The 19,050-nt window shown below is 42.7% G+C and overlaps 1 protein-coding gene across 3 annotated transcripts in view; it reads right to left on the bottom strand.

The window, feature by feature from the left end:
• Window positions 1-1,877: 1,877 nt before the first annotated feature.
• Window positions 1,878-19,050, bottom strand: part of LOC119171846 (uncharacterized) — a 34,129-nt gene continuing 16,956 nt past the window's right edge. For all 3 annotated transcript variants that reach the window (XM_075892492.1, XM_075892491.1, XM_075892493.1), the window contains 5 exons: window positions 18,399-18,526; window positions 16,576-17,202; window positions 11,819-12,116; window positions 7,878-7,990; window positions 1,878-4,197 (listed from right to left, as the gene is read on the bottom strand). In XM_075892492.1, the coding sequence (XP_075748607.1) occupies window positions 4,071-4,197; window positions 7,878-7,990; window positions 11,819-12,116; window positions 16,576-17,202; window positions 18,399-18,526 (1,293 nt within the window). In that variant the 3' untranslated portion in view covers window positions 1,878-4,070. The remainder of the gene's footprint in view (window positions 4,198-7,877; window positions 7,991-11,818; window positions 12,117-16,575; window positions 17,203-18,398; window positions 18,527-19,050) is intronic.

The following is a 19,050-nucleotide window of genomic DNA, read 5'->3' as shown; positions in this document are numbered from 1 at the left end:
GAAACAAGAAAATGCGGGTGAACACCCCACCTTGAAATTCTCACACCAAACACTGCGAAGTCATAGATTTCAAAGGCGTTTATTGGGTCCTATGTAGCTTCTAATTCATTCTGATTGAACAGCGCACACGAGACGACAACGAAGTAAAAGAACACAGACAGTGTCAATGTCGTGTGCACTGTCCAACAGAGATGATCGCACACAAACTCGCTTAAGCTTCCATTTTTATGTAGCTTCTAATTGATAAAAATGAAGTACATTGTCATCCATAAGCACCATAGACCCAGCAGGTGAAGTTTCAGAAAATTTCATTGGGCCAATGTCCAATAAATTAGGAAAAATACATTTTGAAATTTTTGATGCCACGCACAGAGATTTTGCTGTGACATTTAAATAATAGAACTTCATCCTTGATTTTCTTGGCTAATGATGAACTTATGATAGTGAAACATATGACAGAGTTCTCAGAGGGCAGTTCATCCATTTAAATTAAGTCATTATTTCTCTTTAGTGTCCCCTTAATATCAAAACAAAGTACACTTCACGGTGTGAACTTGTGCAAGCAAACTGTACCTTGCCATGATATTATAACTTGTTTCAGTGTCCTATCATGTGCATGTGTGTGAACTTATGAGAGTAAAACATACAGCATTAGAGTTCTAAGAGTGCAGTGTCAATCTAAACCAAGCCATTGTTTCTCTTCAGTCTCCCTTCAAGGCTGCAATACGAACAAATGTAGGCATTTTACAGTGAACTATGTGTATATGTGTTTGCACGGTCCAACTTTCAAGACATCTAAAGTACACTACGCGAGTTCACGTGTTGTTACCACAATGAGACATCATTTCATCTAAGATTCAGTGTACTGGGAATTATAATTCTTTTGCTTTTCATCAAGACAAGGGAGAGTGGCAGAAAAAGCTGAGCAGCAGCTTGACTAGAGCCTGCTCACCCCAAAGGAAAGTTTACAGCAGTGCAGATCAACAGCTTTATTAACTAGGTAAACGAACAGCAAGTAAAAAAAATGAAAGGATGGAAACACAGTATTTCAGCAACAATGCAATACATTTTCTTTGGAAATGAAATTAATGAGAAGACACTTCATTAACTTGTAATAAAAATTTAAAGACAGAATTTCAATGTGTTGGAGATTTATGAGACAAACTCCGACAACCATCGAACTTCCTTCAGAAAAATAAATTGGAAGAAACACCCTTCAAATTTTATGAGAAATGAAGTCCAAAAAAACTTCACCCTAAATAAAAACTGCCTTGGCGTCTCCTTGTCACTGCCCCAATTTACAGAGCATGCCAATAATAACGAACACGCATTTGACAAATAGTTCAATTATTTCGCAAGGTAAATGAACTTTGGTATCTGAAGGAATGGTCTTCAGATTCCAAAGGTTATACTTTTGGCAGCTGCATGCAGTAGAATTGCTTGAATCGTAACACCATCAATTTGTATGCAGAAAGCTCAAGTAATGTTCCCAGAACAGAGAATCGCGGTTTGTGAAAGGCCCTGAAGTGGAAAGAAAACGAATTGCCTAGGAAAGGCAAACACCAGATTTGAACAAAGAGACTGAAGTAACAAAAATTCCACTAAAGCCCAGCCTAACAGAAATACTTCCTTATAATAGCTTGTCTACATACTTTATCGCTCCTGTTAATTTTTTTTATTGTTGTAGACCGCTGGTTCTCAGCCATAGATGTGTCTGGGACCCCTTGTGGACTGGTGGAAGTGATGGCGGACCGCTTGCAGCGGGGGGAAGAGAGGGGGATACGTAGGTAGATTAACACAACTGCAGCATGAAACAGGGGCCTTTTATTGCTACCGAAAACATCAATAAACGTTACACATTGCTTCATTTTGGACAGTTCATCAATATGTGGCACAGTCACCCTTAAAATAAAGTGAGGGTTTCGCGAAGCTATTCTACGATCTGCAAAACAGTAGTTCTCAAATGGGGGTCCACGGACCCCCATTTGAGAACCACTGTTGTAGACAATAGAAATCAAAATGTCAAAAAACTTTTTTTAAAATGAAGCGCTTAATGCTGAAGTCTAAACATTGGTAAGGCAGCACGACCTGACAGCATGAATGCGAGGTTCACGAAAAACATTAAGCTGTTGTGTGCGCTGCTAATCCATTTATTTCATTCTATTATGTTTAGTGGCACCAGAGGCAACGATTGCCGGAACCAACACAAAACAGCGATTTTCTTTAATGGTGCCCCCACCAAAAAGCACCCGCACATTCACTAATAAGCATAAGACAAATTTATCTTCAATAGTGAAGCAGCAAGACCTTCTCTCAATTTTATGAAGATGTTAGAGCTCCAGCTTGAATAGTTTCATCCCTCCACCAGTAATGCGTGAGCAAGCATACACAGAAATTACTGAATTCAATCAATACTCAAACTCTATAACTTAATAAAAATGCAAAAGGCGTTCATGAAGACCATAAATTCACTGTAGACTAAAAAAATTCCAAATATTGTTCTGCAATGGGAAAAACAATCAAACTTTTATTCTGCCTATTTTCATTGCAGCCTATATAAATTTGAAAGTGCTTTTTATGCAATACCAGTTCACAAAAACCTTGAAAGACCCAGCAAACTCATTTCCATTACGCTGAAGAGTTCTGCTTTACAAGCAGTACGGCGAACATGCCTTTTTCTTGCTCACACCGTTTTCATCGCCATCGGGTAACACTTCGGCCTAGACGATAATGCAAGGTGTCATAGGAAAATGCAGAATGCAAACTTTGCTATGCAATATAATGCACACTAAAATGCAGAGTGCATGCTACTGAAATGAGACCAACACCTTTAAGTACTTAAGATAACATCCTATGCCTTCTTTGGTTTCTGCCATGCAATCTCCTTCCACTCATTAGTTTTGTGTTTGGAGGCACCATGCCAGAAAAACCATAAAGAAAAAAATTTTATTCGTGTTGCTTGGCCACCTGGCAAGATTAAATGTTCATCTCTAGCTCAAGCACTTTCTGTTCTCAGCATACACCTTTGCTGAGGAGTCGCTATTGAAACACTGAAAGCGCAACATTTTCTCACAATGAATGTACTATTGTATCGCAGAAAAAGGTTCACATGCTTTATTCAAGCTTAAGACATGGAATCTCATGGGCTTAGAACAGCACGTTTCGTCCACAATGTTGCTAGAAGTTGCAAAAGCTCCGAATGACTGACAATAGTGTACGCAATCTTCGGTAAGAACTTCCTGGAACATATCAAATACAAAAGAACAGAGGAAGACCATTCACAACAATGGTGGCACAGGTGGGAGTGCTAGGTAATCGCAATGCAATGGCTGTCGTAAAGTCACTGAAGGTACTTGTGCTCGCAATAGTGCAATTGTGAGATACAGGTAGCATGCACAGGCAGTTGCAGAACACTCATGAAAACACTCGCACAAAAGATCTTGCAAGTGGCAAATGTCAACAAAATAAAAAAGGGGAAGCTAAAAGAAACAAGTTTATGTTGCCATAATTAGCGTACCTGCATGCTTATGTAAAGTTGTCGTAACTGCTGGAGTATTGAAATGCTGCAGTAGCGAACAAGAATGATCAAGAATTTCGCAAAGCACCAGGACACGTATTTTTTATAACACTTGTTTGCAGGCATGTATTTTCTTGCAGTAAAAGTCGCTGAGAAACTGGTTCATAATGGTGGCAAAAGAATGTTGTGAATATCAAGTGATATGTTTTTCAACGATGTTTAAAAGTACAATGAAAGTTACTGTACAATATGAACCATCTGTGATAAAATCATCATGGCTGGCTGAAATGGTAAACCGCCATCGGGGTTCGTCTAGTGTGGAAACTGTGCAAGATTGTTATCTTACAAGTATGAAATATCGTCTATATTAACATGCACATTGCAATGTTTCATTTAAATTGACTAAAAGTAATGCTATTAAAAACATGTATAGTAAGATACATGTATTGATTAACAAAACTTAAAAGGAGCAATATTATAAAATATGTATATTACCATGCACCTCATGATACGAGTTAAATATTACTTAATATTTAAAAACAGCACAGCATCATCACTCCTTGGCCTTTCTGCGCGAAGTTGTCCTCCGGGCAGCAGGTGGCGTCTGTTGATCTGGTAGCTCAACGAAGTCGGAGTCTACGGAAATCAGCTGGCGTCGATTTCGTGTACTTGGGGCCACTCTGCACATAAGCAATGTTTCTTGCTGATCATCGATACTCAAAACAACCAAAACACTAGCTAAGAAATCTGCACCTCAAAATGCAACCAGGCAAGCAGCCTTACGTAATGGAAAAAAGTAGGCTTGTGCAAACATAAAATTTTTGGTTTGAAATGAAACAGAATCGAATACTAGTGATTTGGTCGATTATTTTGAATCGAATTCGAATAGTATCTATCGCATACTATATAAAGAAATGTGGTCATATTTGTCACGACCCAACTGACCTGCATCATATATACTAAAAATTGAAACAAGGTATGTGCAAACACCATGTTGTTTACGTCAAAGGAAGTTGAAACTTTGATTAGTAACAGGATTTGACTTTAAGTGCAATGCAAGTGATTACCTGTAAAATGTTACCTTTTAGAACCTAATACTGGAGCATATAAGCTGGTATTACAAGCTTCTAAACTTGAACGATGATTGATCAATGTGAGAGTAATATGTTCAATTTCACTTCGATTGGACTTCGTGGCGGCGTGGACTGCCCCTAGATAGGCAGTCTCGTACTATGGCACACTTCAACTGCAATGAAAGCACCTTTACAAAAGGTTACATGCAGACATGCAGAAATATACATATTCGTTCATTTCAAATATTTAAAATGTTCCAGTAATTTAAATTGAAACTTATACGAATTTGCATACCCAAATATTCATTGAAATATTCGAAGCACTCAAATATTCACAGAAGCCTAAAAAAAAAAGAGCCAGTTTCATTAGTAAATCGCACGACAGTTGCCAGCAGTAAATCGCACGACAGTTGCCAGAACAGTTGGTTACAGCCTAGGATTAAAAAAAAATAAAGGGACTCTAAAGGCACATGACAATTTATGTCAGAGTGAAAGCTCGATGCAAGACGACATCTAAAACTGCAATATTAACAGCGGTACCTTACTTAACAAGGAATTAAGTGAGTATCACACGCCAGTGCACCATTAGTGGGACATTTGTGAAATGATCCTGATGGCGTGAAAGCATCCGACTACAATTACTAGTTATCAAACTAGCTTCCGTGTATCAAGAGACATAACAAAATGCTGCTTGTTCATTTCTGCTTGATTTATAGAAAAACAAAAGAAAACTGCTTGGTGTTACTATGGAGAATGGCACTGGTGGTTGAAAAGCTAAATTTATAGATGGTTAGGCTGAATAGGTGGTGCCATCTAGTGGGGGCCACTTGAAACAAGCAAGCAAAACAATGGCTTTCAAGATAGCAGAAAATTGTTCAATGGCCATTGTTGCTACTGTAGCTCCCGCTGCCCTTGTTCTGCTGCTGCTACTGGTGTCGGCGACCGCGCAGTAAAGGCGGGCAACGTTGAGCACGGAAGCAGCGTCGTTTAAGAGTCCGCTTTTATGCGGTTGATATCAGCACTCCCTTGCAGGTGTGTAGGAAGCAAATTTTCATCTTTATTGGCGCTGCTTTTAGCCTGTTTATCCCTGAAACTCATGAGGTATTCTTGTTCTAGATATCACCGAGCTTGCTTTCTCCAAGGTATCTACACGCAGAGAAGATGCTGCATGTTTGCCAGCACAACTCATTGCTTCAAGAAGGAAACGCAGACTGTGTTACGTGTGCAGACATCGATAAGGCACTGTGCACATAACCACATTTCAAGGAATAGCATGCTCTAAAATACGAACGAATGTCCTGCAGTTTTGCGTTATGCTGGCGCCAAAAAAAAACTATTCATCGATATTTATTATAATTTATTCCAGACCTTATGCTCATTTCGTACATTCAGAAAACGCAATAAAGTATTTTGACCAACTGGGAAAGCTTTTCCCGGAAGAATTTGTTGGATCATTATTCCCTACTTGTCTTAATTTGCAATCGGATCCAGGAGAGAAAGAGCACTGCTCACACCTACAATGCAGTCGCGGCAGTGGTGCACTTCCGCCCTTCTACTGTGTTTATCTAACTCGGACACAATAAAATTTTTGTGGCACTTCAATACTCCTAGAAGTGGCTTTTGATTGTACCCAAAGAAGTAGCTTTGAGAGGCCCACTGACAACCAAAGTTGCGTTAAACAAGAAATTGCATCTCAAATGCCCTAGGAGTGCTTGAAATGACATAATTAATGTTGACATCATTAGAGAAACCCCAAAACTGTTCCGTCTTTTTCAAGAATATATTACAGCGAAAGCTGTTATGAGATCACAACTCTGGTCACGTGCAGTTGTCCACCGTCGCTGCCGGTGTCCGTAACCACATTGCGCGAAATTAGAAAAAAAAAAAAAAAACCTAGCACCAATGACACAGTGGGGCTCGAAACCCGGGAATGCTGGGTGCCAGCCCAGTATTCTACCACTGAGCTACGCTGGTGCTCGTGACTCGTTGGCAACCTTGCCTTAGGCAGGCTTGATGTCGGGAAAGCAGTCACGTTAATATGACTTATAAGGCGTTATAAAACAGCGAAAGAACAACTAGTCATTGCACAATGCGAATAGGGTAACGATTGGGCCGTCCAATGCTCAAACCCATTACAAAAGCTGGTTCTTGTTCCCCAATTAGCTGTGGCGCATACCCACTTAAATTATAATTCCTCATCATCGACAGCCACCGCATGAACAATTGGCACAAAATTCCTTGCAATTGTTTAGTGGATACTACGCTTTTCAGAAGAATTACGAAAAATAGCCTAGCCAATGCTGGCCTACTACCAAAAATTTTCATTATTAATGCCCTAGTGGATATCAAGCGAGTGTGCTTGCAGTAGTTACCCAATGAGTTTTCTTAAAGGGCTCCGAAATGCCGCTCTTCTAGCTTTCACTGCGACTGTGCTGTGCCTTTTGCGCAGGCCTGGCATTTTTTTTTGGTACGAATGCACACAGCTAGTAATACAAACCTTTTGGATGACTGCAAGTGGTCATCCACAAATATATACGAAACACTCACTGATAACAGTGCAAGGTGGGCGCGACAGCGATTACCCCCACAGTGGGAACTGAGCGACGTCCCATCAATCAAAGCCTGTGCTCCGACAGGTTCGTGTTGGCGCGCTGCAATACGTTGCACCGTAGCTCCACAAGGATTTCCAGTTCCACTAGTTGCCATGAAGGTAGCTACACTTCTTAGTGCGATCTCCCTTCTGCTTTGTAACAAACACATAATAAAGTGGAGATGCCCGATAATATGTAGATTAAAACAATGCGAACAGTTCTTTTGCTCCGTACCAAGGTTTGTCCACCAGCAGTGCTACATACTAGTTTGAATGTTCTAAATGCATTTTTGATTGATTGATTGATATATGGGGTTTAACTTCCCAAAGCCGCCATTGATTATGAGAAACGCCATAGTGGAGGGCTCCGGAAAATTAGACCACCTGGGGTTTTTTAACGTGCCCCCAAATCTGAGCACATGTGCCTACAGCATTTTTGTCTTCATCGAAAATGAAGTCGCCGCAGCCGGGATTCGATCCCGTGACCTTAGCGCCTAGATCACCGCCGCTAGGCTGCAAATGCAATTTAAAAATACAGATCCTATTGAAATATATTGAGATCCTATTGAATAGAATGCCTGGTTTAGTCACTAATCCATGGTCTTTCCATTTTCTCTTTAACCTAACTATGAATTCCGGACAGTTGTCAGGGCACTTAAGAACATCTACTTCAAAAGTAACATTCAAGATTCCTTACCCATTACTCGTGCTCATAGACAGCATGCCAGCTACAAAGTTGCCAAGGCGTCTAAGTGGCGACGCTTCGGAATTGTCGTCGGCGAGGACAGAACGGTGCTCCTCCTGCTCCTCCTGCGTAGCAAGAAGTGAATTCAAGAAGCCTTTTAGAGTGCCGTAAAATCCAGAGCAAGTTCCACACTCCATTTTTTTAGACATTCGAAATGTTCCCTGTTCCCTCCCCCTTCCACCTCGTTCTGTTCCTGCCATTTTCACTGTTTCATTCATTGTTTTTATTAGTCCTACGAAGGCGAATAAAAACACTGAATGCATGTGCATTCAATGAAGCATTTAATTAGAAGCATAGATATGCATCCTTTATTTTTAATGGCTCTTTCTCTGACGTTATGGGCCAGGGCCGTCGCCGAGGACCTCAGAAGATGTTCCTTGAACGATGTGTCCCTGGCAGCCTAGCCCAGGGCACAGCAACAACCGTTGGGCAAATAAAGTTTATTCAACTCAACTCAACTCTGCCGTTATGAATTTCGATCAGAGACTGAGCAAAGCCCCCCCTTCATAGATTAGAAGAAGGCATTTAATTCAGTGGAGATATCAGCAGTCACGCAACCTGCAGAATCAGGGCATCAATAAAACATATATAAACATCCTGGAAGAAATTTACAGAGGATCAACAGCCACCATAGTGGCTGTTGATCCCCCCCCCCCCTTTTGTTGGCGTTTTAACGTCCCAAAACCACCATACGACTCCAAGAGATGTCGTAGTGAAGGCCTCTGGAAATTTCTACCATGTGGGGTTATTTAACATGAACCTAAATAAAATTTGTGATGAAGCAAACTTGAAGCAAACTTGTGATGTGGACCTGTATTCTATGCCCGTGAAGTAGACTTTCTTCTGCACCTTAAACAGTATGTTATAAAATCCAAGCTAAAGGGTCCACACATACAGACCTATCTAGCTTCACAGAATTTAAAACTTTTAGATCTGCTGAATACTTTTAATATACTTAAAGGGCCCCTAAACCACCCAGAGAGTTATGAAATTTAGGGGCGGCGATGTTGTGCACAAAAGTCTACGAGGAACACAAAGGCCCGAGAAACTTTTTGCAACTGTGCCATAATAGTGGAGTTACACACGCTTGCCGACCAAAACACTGAAATCGCTCATTTTCCTTTTTCCTTTGCTACCCTTGGTTCATCGACTAATCTCCCTCTCCAAAGCTGTTTCACCTTCTTGACTGAGTGCCCCTCCCAATCCCATGTGGCATACATCATCGCCGACGCACCCTTCGAAACAGCGTCTACTTCCAGTTTCCGCAACTCTATTTGCCTGCTTTTCTGCAACTCTATTTGCCTGCTTTTCTGCTACCCGCTGTTGTTGATTCAGTTCACGCAGCTTATCATATGGCTAGGCACAACCGTGTTAGTATGCTAGCAATTTATCACTTCCATTACATGCCACAAGTGCCAACTTGCAAGCACACGTGTGTGGGCAACACGAGGAAGAACAGCAAGTACTGCAGGCTGCTGCTTGCAGACTAACTGGAAGTCGTAGGTTCCTGTCGAGAAGCGATGCTGCGATTGGTTGAACAACAAAGATAACACATCACCGTCGTCACCGAAAAAGCTACAAAAACTCAGAGAAAAAGGGACTGTTTCTTGGAATTTTTGGCATGCCTGCAGCTTGAAGCTATACCATGTGCGCTATCGATCGTTATGGCTATGCATGTGTTCAATTGAAATTCTGAAAACATAAGGAAGGTGATTCAGGGGCTGTTGTAATAAGATTTTAGTCTCAGTTTCGTTCTGTTTTTTTGTAATCGAGAGGGGATGTTGTGTATGTGTCTCTGTCCTGTATATATGTAGGTGTCCTGAGTAATAAAGGTTTTCTGAGTCCATGTTTCGGACTGTTCATGGTCGCTCTGCAGACACTACAATAGCGACGAGGATGGGATTCGAACCATTCAAACATTGGTACAGCAAGTTCTGAACAGGAAATACAAGTTTCTCACAGTATTAAATATAACAGACTTAGTGCCAAGTTTTGAAACTTTTTACTCTGTAACATAGCCTTCATAGATTAGGAGAAGGCATTTAATTTAGTAGAGATATCAGCAGTCGTGCAGCCTGCACAATCGGGGCATCAATAAAACATATATAAACATCCTGGAAGAAATTTACAGAGAATCAACAGCCACCATAGTGCTCGATAAAGAAAGAGACAGAATACCAACAAAGAAGGGTGTAAGACAAGGCGATACGATCTCCCCAATGCTATTCACCGCGTGCTTACAGAAGGTTTTCAAAAGCCTAGAATGAGAAGATTTAGGGATAAGAGTTAATAGAGAGTACCGTAGTAGCCTGTGCTTTGCCGATGACATTGCATTGCTGAGTAACTCGAGGGACGAATTGCAACTCATGATTACTGAATTAGACAAGGAAAGCATAAAGGTAGTTCTTAAAATCATTCTGCAGAAAACGAAAGTAATGTACAAAAACCTCGCAAGAGAACAGCACTTTGCAATAGGTGGAGAGACGCTGGAAGTTGTAAAGGAATACGTCTACTTAAGACGGGTAATAACCGCAGAGCCGATCCATGAGAGTGAAATAACTAGAAGAATAAGGATGGGGCGGATCACATTCGGCAAGCACTCTCAAATCATGGATGAATGGTAATCTGCCACTGACCCTCAAGAGGAAGGTATATAACAGCTGCATCTTGCCAGTACTCACCTACTGAGCAGAAGCCTGGAGGCTTACAAAAAGGGTTGAGCTTAAATTGAGGACGACGCAGCAAACGATGGAAAGGAAAATGACAGGTGTGACCTTAATAGACAAGAGAGCTGAGAGAAGAAGAAGAAATTGACATGGGCAGGGCACGTAGCACGTAGGCAGGATAACGGCTGGTCGTTAAGGGTAACCGACTAGATTTCCAGAGAAGGCAAACGCACGAAGGGGAGACAAAAAGTTAAGTAGGCTAATGAGATTAAAAAGTTCGCAGGTATAAAGTGGCAGCAGAAAGCACAAGACTGCATTGGTTGGTGGAACATGGAAAAGGCCTTTATCCTGTAGTGGGTGTAGTCAGGCTGATGATGATGACACTGCACTTGACTAGGGGCATTATCAGAAAGGCCTTGAACATGGGTGTTTTCAGTAGTGGAGGAAGGCCCATCGCTAGTAGAATACACAGAATTGCATGCACAGCAAATAGGGTCAATTTTATCAAATTTTTCCTTGTTTATCGTGTTTTTATCGTATACTTTTGGTGACACAAGCTACGTCAGAAAATTATTGAATATTACTTCATGAAATATAAGGACACAGACGAAAAAAAGGGGGAGGGGGACAGGATAGGGCGTCAACTTGCAACTGTAGTTGAAAAGGAGCAAAGGAGCTCCGTTTGATATGCATGCATACACGCGTGCAGTTAGTTGTGTAGGATGTGGGTGAAGAATTCCACGCTTGACACATTATGAAAGCAAAAGTTAAAAAAATCTATTCAGATTTATGCAGGGTGACCGACGTGTCACTGATACGCATATTTTGCCTAACACTAGCACAGGTCTACTTTCCACACGCCCTATCCTGTCCACATTCTTTTTTTGGTCCATGTGTGTTGCATCCTTAATATTTCTTCAGTATGAACGAACTAGCCCAACAACACATTCTAGTGAGCCAAACTTTATTCATTAGTTAATATGCAATAAGAGCATCAAATGAAATATTGCTACTATATTATACTTGTTATCAAAACTTTACAATATTGGCACACACTCGACTACTGGTCTTGTATCTTTCCCAGGATTGCTAACTGATCATGAACAAGATGCAGTTGAAACAAACTTTCTTGCAAATAGTCTAGGTCACACAAGTTTAGAAGACATTTAAATTTTTGTTTTTTGTTTTTCTTCAAAAGCCACCCATGAACGCACGGGAGCTACTCACCAAAAGGTCATCCGGGGGCACAACAGATTTCTTTGTGTGACGTGGGTTGCGGCGCGGAGGTTTGAAGTCGGCATCACCATCAGATAGCTCCGATGGTGCCAGCGACTCTGCCTTTGACCGCTTGGCTCGTGTGGTACGCCGGGTGGTTCGCGTTGTGCGGCGTGTGCGGTGCTGGCAGTTCTCATTGGCAGACTCTGCCGCACTCTCCGCAACAACAGACTTCAAGGCCTGCTGCAGGCGGCTCACTTCTTCCTCCTTCGCTTCAACAGAAGCCATGGCCGCTTGGCGAGAGTGCTCACTGGAAAAAAAAAAGCACCACTGTTTACAGAAATTAACGAGGTTGTTTAAATTTTTCTCCACCAAAGACTAACAACAGATGTCACGATCAAGCAGTGCAGACCGATAACTGTATCCATCAGCTTGTTTAGTTTCAGTTTTTAACGCTAGATGGTAGCGCTTGTCAGCATAGGTAGCTTAGCATTTTACAAGCACAATCTATCATGTCATTCATTTTGTTTCCCTTGAGGAAGAAATTTACCATTGATGAGGAGAAAAATGGCAAGCTCGCATTTCTGGAAGTCCTTGTAAAATGCTACCAGCAAGATTCAACCCTTTGCATGCATGGAAGCTCCACGCAGAGGTCACAATCTACTCTCCAAAACATTCAACACTCTGTGGAGCATTTTGAAACAACAACAGAGAACACAAGCACTGTGGAGGGACAGCAGACTTTTCCAGCTTCCCCAATGCTTGTGTGCGATTGCAAATAAGGTACTGGTGTATGAAAATTGAAGCTACATTATTGAAATGTACCATTTCCTGCCACACGGAGCCAGTCGTCAAGTACTGCGAGCAAGTATTTTTGCTTGGAGAGTGTCATGCCCGCTCAGTTCCTGGCCACACGCTGGTGAAGCAACAGCAAGCTGCAGAAGCAACAAGTCTGCAGCGCAGCATACTATTTAGATTGTTCCCTTTAAAAGTTTGTAGTACTCTTAAAATTGTGCCAAGCCAAATGCACTGCTGCAAAGTTAGAGATGCTTATCATAAAAGGGTCGTAGGCAATTATTGTGCACTTTTAACACTGCATCGTCGTACTCCCGCTGCGGCTTCTCAGATTTCTTGACATGCTCCAGCATGTACCGTAATTACTTGAATCTAACGCGCATCTTTTTTTTTCCGGTTAAGCGAGTTCATAAATCGCATGCGCGTTAGAATCGAGTACGAACAAAAAAATTACGGTCAATCTATTGCCATCGGCAAATCCAAAATGGCCGCCCCCTACGTGCGTCAACATGGCGCGTCGGCCATTTCTGCCTATGTGTTTCCCATGTGCGGCACTTCGTACGTGTGCTGAGGAGTTCGTCATCTAGTAGTGCATTAGCATCGACGGCGTGGAAGGGCCGACTCCAAAAACTCAAGTGCACCACGATGCCGCTTTTAAAAGAAAAGTCATCGCGTGTGCAGAAACGGACGGAAATCGGGCCGCATCGCGATCGTTCGGAGTTCCCGAAACGTGCGTGCGGGACCGGCGAAAACAAAAGCAGAAAATTGTCGACAGCAAAGCTTCACGCAAAGGCTTCAGTGGACCACAACAGGGTTGGTTTCCACAAATTAAAGAGCTGCTCGGCGAGTATGTGCTTGAGCAGCGAGCGGCACAGCGGCCCGTGACGACAGAACTGCTACAAGTGCGGGCTATGCAATTAGTCTTAGAAAAAGGTCTAATGCGGAGCCAGTTTAAAGCGAGCAGGTGCTGGCTAACTAACTTTATGAAGAGGAAAGGCTTTTCCCTCCGAAGGGGAACATGCGTATGCGAAAAGGTTTGCGGAGGAGTACGATGAAAAGCTTCACAGTTTTCAGAGGTTCGTCCTAAACTTGCGGCGCAACAACGGCTACCTGCTTGGGCAAATCGGGAATGCCAATCAGACGCCTCTTTACTTCGACATGCCTGGCACCACAACAGTCGAGAAGAAGGGGGCGAAGCAAGTTCGCGTGCTGACATCGGTCCACGGTAAAACTACAGTGATGGCAATGCTCTGTTACACGTCAGATGGGCACAAGCTTCGCCCGTACCTCATATTTAAATAGAAGACGCTCCCGAAAGGAGTCGTTTTTTCGAGTGGTGTGATCGTGCGGGCCAGCGAGAAAAATGGGTGCGCGTTGCAATCGATGTCTTACGTTTTTTTTTTTTTTTTAGCGGTGGAAATCGGGTGCGCGTTACAATCGAGGGCGCGGAGAATCGAGTAAATACGGTAACACTTTGGCATTGCAGCAAAGACAATCTGTTTAGGGCTGTAGGAGATTCCAAAACTCAACTTGCGATTGACTCGGGCCTGCAAGCTGATCAATGGGGAAGCAGTGTTGGCTTCAAGCCATTTCATACCTGCGATCGCAGCAGAAAGTCCAGAAAATCGGCAATAGACTGTACTATGCACACTATCCAGTTTGCAATACAGAGGATCAAAATTATACCCTCTAACCTCCATATAACCAGAGTGCCTCAATGCTTTCCTGGTCATGAAACTCTGCCTATAGTTTCATACAGGCACAGAAGCCGCCACCACGGCCAGTGTCGCCGCGGTCGACGCGGAGGCATCCATGCATGCGCGCTGCTCTAGGCTGAATGCTGAGTGTTCAACGCAATGCTTTATCTAGCACCAAACCGCAATAATTCAACTACCACTCATACTTCACCTCACAATGTGGCTGTTGAATACACGTGTGAAAACTTATATTCGGACATTTTTTTAGATGTCAAGGCTGGATGGATCCAGTTGTGTTGGATGCAATATTCGCTGCATATGTTGTACCAGCGTCGTCCTAGCCCCACCACTGGTGTGCATGAGTATTCACTCAGACACATGATATTTAGATAGAGTTCCGTCATTGCTGACCCACATGTCAATCTGCTGCTGAACCACAGGTCAGGGGGTCGAACCCCGTTCGCGGTGACCCCATTTTCGATGGAGTCGAAAATTCCAGAGGCCTGCGTAGATAGATTTAGGTGCACGTTCAATCACGGGTGATTGAAATTTCCAGAGCCCTACACTATGGCATATCTTATAATCATATACCGAACCCCAACTATTATCCCTTTCAATCAATGTAAATAGAAAAAAGAACAGTATTTTTAACAACTGCACACAATAAAAAGAATGCAAAGCATCTAATAAACTGGCAAGAACTTAAAAAAATAGAGCAAGCTGCGAAAGAAAGAGCTCCGGACAGCAACTTGTCTTCTCGTTAGATACATTTTCCTTCATTCAATATGAAGTCTGTTCGAATAACGTCGGTGGCGTCAAAATATTTCTCGCATACACTAATGCATGTAGAGAATCAAAGGTAAATCCGAAACCTTCCTGTCCCGGTATTGCACATTCCCATCGCCATCCCTAGGCAACCTAAACGGCACCTTTTCCCTCGTGCATCAATTGTCCGAGCTTGTACATTAGTAGTCCGAGCGAAAACCCATAGTACACAGCATACCTTGGGCATCGTTCATGTCCTTGCCTACAATTAGCATAGTTGGTAGTCGCACAAATGCAGAAAAACAAGGAAAACCGAACGCCAATGCTGCTGCATTTCTCGGGCCCCCAGCTCTCTCTGTGCAGCGAAGCTCTCCCCAATTCCCCCTACGCGCTCCTAGTGCTGCAGCGGATAGCAAGCTTTCCCCATAGCGTGAAAGAAGTGTGTTATGACCAGAAAGCATTGAAGGGCTGATATAACGAACTTGGATATAACGAAATGTCGGTTATAATGAAGTAAATGAAAAATGGTCATGCAATAAATAGTGTGTTAGGAATATACCCTTATGACGAATTTATTTTTGTGCGAGATGCAACTTCATTATGTATTGCTGTATTTATTTGAATCTAGGCCGACATTACTTTTTTTTTCACATTTCTTTGTATCAAACTCCAGGGTCGGCTTAGATTCAAGGATTTCGAAAAACATGCAATTTTCATTGACAAAAGCGGTGCACAACTTGCGCCACCTAGATTGTACTGTAGCCGTTAGTGGCTGAGCCAACACCTGGCTTAAGTATACACGTGAGGCTGCCATTTTGAGCATTGTGGCGAGTGTTGAGGAGAGTCTTATGTCATCTTGAGTCGCGCTTAGGGTGGTCTGTGTGCGGCATAGCTCAATGGCACCAAACAGGTGGTGTCATTATAATGCCGCTTATAAAAGGAATGTTGTCCTAGCCATGGAGTTGTCGTCCATTGTTCCAGCAGGGTGAGACTTTGGAGTCGACAAAAAAAATGAGTGTTGCTGGAGGGGCTGCAGCGTGGGAAAACATCTCGGAAACTTTGATTGTGCGCTCTTTTAAGAAGTGCTGCATATCCAATGCACTTGAAGGCACCGAGGATCGTGCACTGTTTGAAGACAGTGACAAAGAAGTCAGCAACGACTCAGAATGAGCACCGCATCTTTACGATGCAAATAATTAGAAGCAGTGCGAAAAAAAAAAACGACAAAGAAGCACACACAACAAAATTAGCGGCTGTATGTTTCTCGTGTTAATTGCATCATGAACCAACTGCTTTGTTCCATCTTTATGCTCAATAAATGTTTTCTCTTTGTGAACGCTGTCCTCGCTGTTTCGTTCGGCCTACATTCGAGGTACTTTTTTTGTTTTCTCAGGCTTCGGATTTTTGGGCGTCTGCTCAGAATCGAGGTTGGCCTAGATTCGAGTAAATACGGTACTTTTACTATGGTCAGGAAGAAATAAGAGGGTACATGAACAATTAACGAGACCTCACCTTGCCACAAGCTTTTCCTGGCAGATCTGGAGCTCCTCATGCGCTGCCTTTAGGCGCAACTCTGCACTGTGCAGAGACTTTTCTGTGTTGCAAGCCAACCTGCGGACCTCCACAGCTTCCTCGACAGCAGCCTTGCAACGCTCTTCCGCAGAAACTCTGTGCTTGGCCTCTTCTCTGGCCTTGTTCTCAGCCTCACGCAAGGCCTCTGCCATATTGTCGAGCTGCTCTCTAAGCACATCTAGAGCAAGTTCACGCTCCCGCATATCACAGCGCATTTGCTCGAACTCGCAGCTAGACTCGGCCGCATTCCTCTGCATGACGTCATTAGCTTGTTGCAGCTCTTCTAAACGCTGTTTTAAGACCTGTTGCTGAACCTCTTGGACAGAGAGTCTTTGTTGGAAGTCGCTGTGTTGCTCGAGGGCTTGTTTGGCCGAAACCTCAGCTTCCTTCCGAGCCTGCCGCTCACTGTTCAGGAGAGATTGAGCCTCTTCAAGGCGGCTACGAAGGTTATGCAGCTCACTTTCCGCTTTGGAGAGTAGAACCTGCTCGTGCAGCACGGCGGATGTTGAATTTCCAATGACGACGTCCTCAGTCTGGATTTCCACCGAGGCTGTTATTGGTCGAGGTCTGAAAGAAAGGCAGGCATAGCACACAGACTATCCAAGGAGCCCTGTATTTTCTGGTTATAGTTCAAACAAGAACCTATTACAATCAAACCCCTTTACAAGAGACAATGACGGAACAGGTTAGTGGGTTTGAGACATGCCAGTGTGTCTACATCAAAGCAAGAGTATCTAAAAATTGAAACATGGTACCCTACTGATGTCTTATTATGGGTGGTAATTTGCACTATTTAGTTGTTTACGATTGTCGAAACAGTGCAGACCAATGAGTGCAGACTTTCAACTGGTTTATTTTTCCAGTTCTAAACAGTTTTGGAGAAACAACATGGCAAAAACACTTCGCCTGGTCCCTGTAAGAAGAGATTAAATGTTTTGCTGAAAATCTGACTTGATTAAAAATTAAGGGACAGAAATTGAGTGCCTAAGCAAATGAAAGAAAGAAAAGCATTTTTCTCCAATACTAGTTTATGTTGCGAAGAATACAAATCTTTCACAAGATGTAATATTTAAACGCGCAGGTAGGAGGCATTGCAATCTGTGACTATGGGTAACTAGCATCAATGCCAAATTCAATTTGGAGCAGGAGTCTGAAACGCCCCGCCCAAGTTTTACGTGCACTACATTACCTACACCAGGACTGCCACAAAAGACCTAAAAAATACTGGACATATGCTAAATGCTATGTACTGCACATGAAAATTCCAAAACCACAGCTATTAAGGTCACTATTCCCTTAATCCTGTTACACTAAATCTGCCCATTAACGTAGGGTATTTACTGCATACAAGGAGTCTGCAGAATTTTCATGTCAAACTCCGTATACACAAATGCCAATAAACGTTTGTCTTCCAGCTATGACACCATGACACCCTCAAGGTGTCATGGTGTCAAACAACAACAAAGGGTTGTAGTGGTGTTAAGCATTTCACAAATGCACATGTATTGGTGGTGACAGCAACTGCCACTCAAGCCCCAACTGCTGTCACTCAGCTAAACCAAAACTGCCGACAGCTACATAAATGTGAAGGCTACGAATATCAACTGTGGTTTGCAAATACTTCTCGAGTTCTCACCGAGCTATTGAGGCATCTTATCTACCAGTACTAAAGCTTGGCCATTCCTGGTAAACAACCAGCATATTGCCCCAGGAGCCTCCGAATGGAGGTCCTTACAAATTGCCGGTGAGAAGGAGACACCTGCCTGCAATCTTCAGCCACCGAGTCATCCTGCGCAGTGGCCTGCTCAGTCAGCTCTTTATTGAGATTGGCAATCTGGCACTGTGCTTCCTCAAGGCGTGAAAGAAGTTCCATAGGCGAACCCCGCTCAGCCTATGAAAACAATTAAACAAAGCAGAAGAGAACGCAGTTAGATTTATAGACATTTTAACGACTACGGTCACAGCACTAACACAGGACAAGGACAAAAATCGGATGTGTGCCTGTTGTCCTTGTCCAGAATTCTCAGTATAACCATAATCATGACCTACCAACTAGCCCAAGCCGACATCTCAATGGTTCAGCTGTGCAGAACACAAAGTCAATCGCGTAAGGGTGTGCGAACAGAGACTTTCACAACCAAATCAAATACGAATTGAATAGCAATGACAGGTAATCCAATAGGAATTGCACACTATTTGAGTACGTTTTGGATATGTAGGAAGACAACCATTTTTGAAACGGCTCCAGAACTCCCGGCACTTCATTTGAAATTAATATTCAGAAGCTCCAACAGACACTTTAGGGTTACTTTTAATTACAGTAACTAAATCTTGGGTGCAAAGCGAATTCAAATATTGAAGTGCCAGTTCGAATCTAATAGAATATTTTTCAAATACTTCCAAGTGTGATTGCAG

This window comes from Rhipicephalus microplus, chromosome 4, assembly GCF_043290135.1.
Source record: "Rhipicephalus microplus isolate Deutch F79 chromosome 4, USDA_Rmic, whole genome shotgun sequence".
NCBI lineage: Eukaryota > Metazoa > Arthropoda > Arachnida > Ixodida > Ixodidae > Rhipicephalus > Rhipicephalus microplus.
Note: the sequence above shows the minus strand (reverse complement) of the source record. Positions and strands in the feature narration are given on the sequence as shown.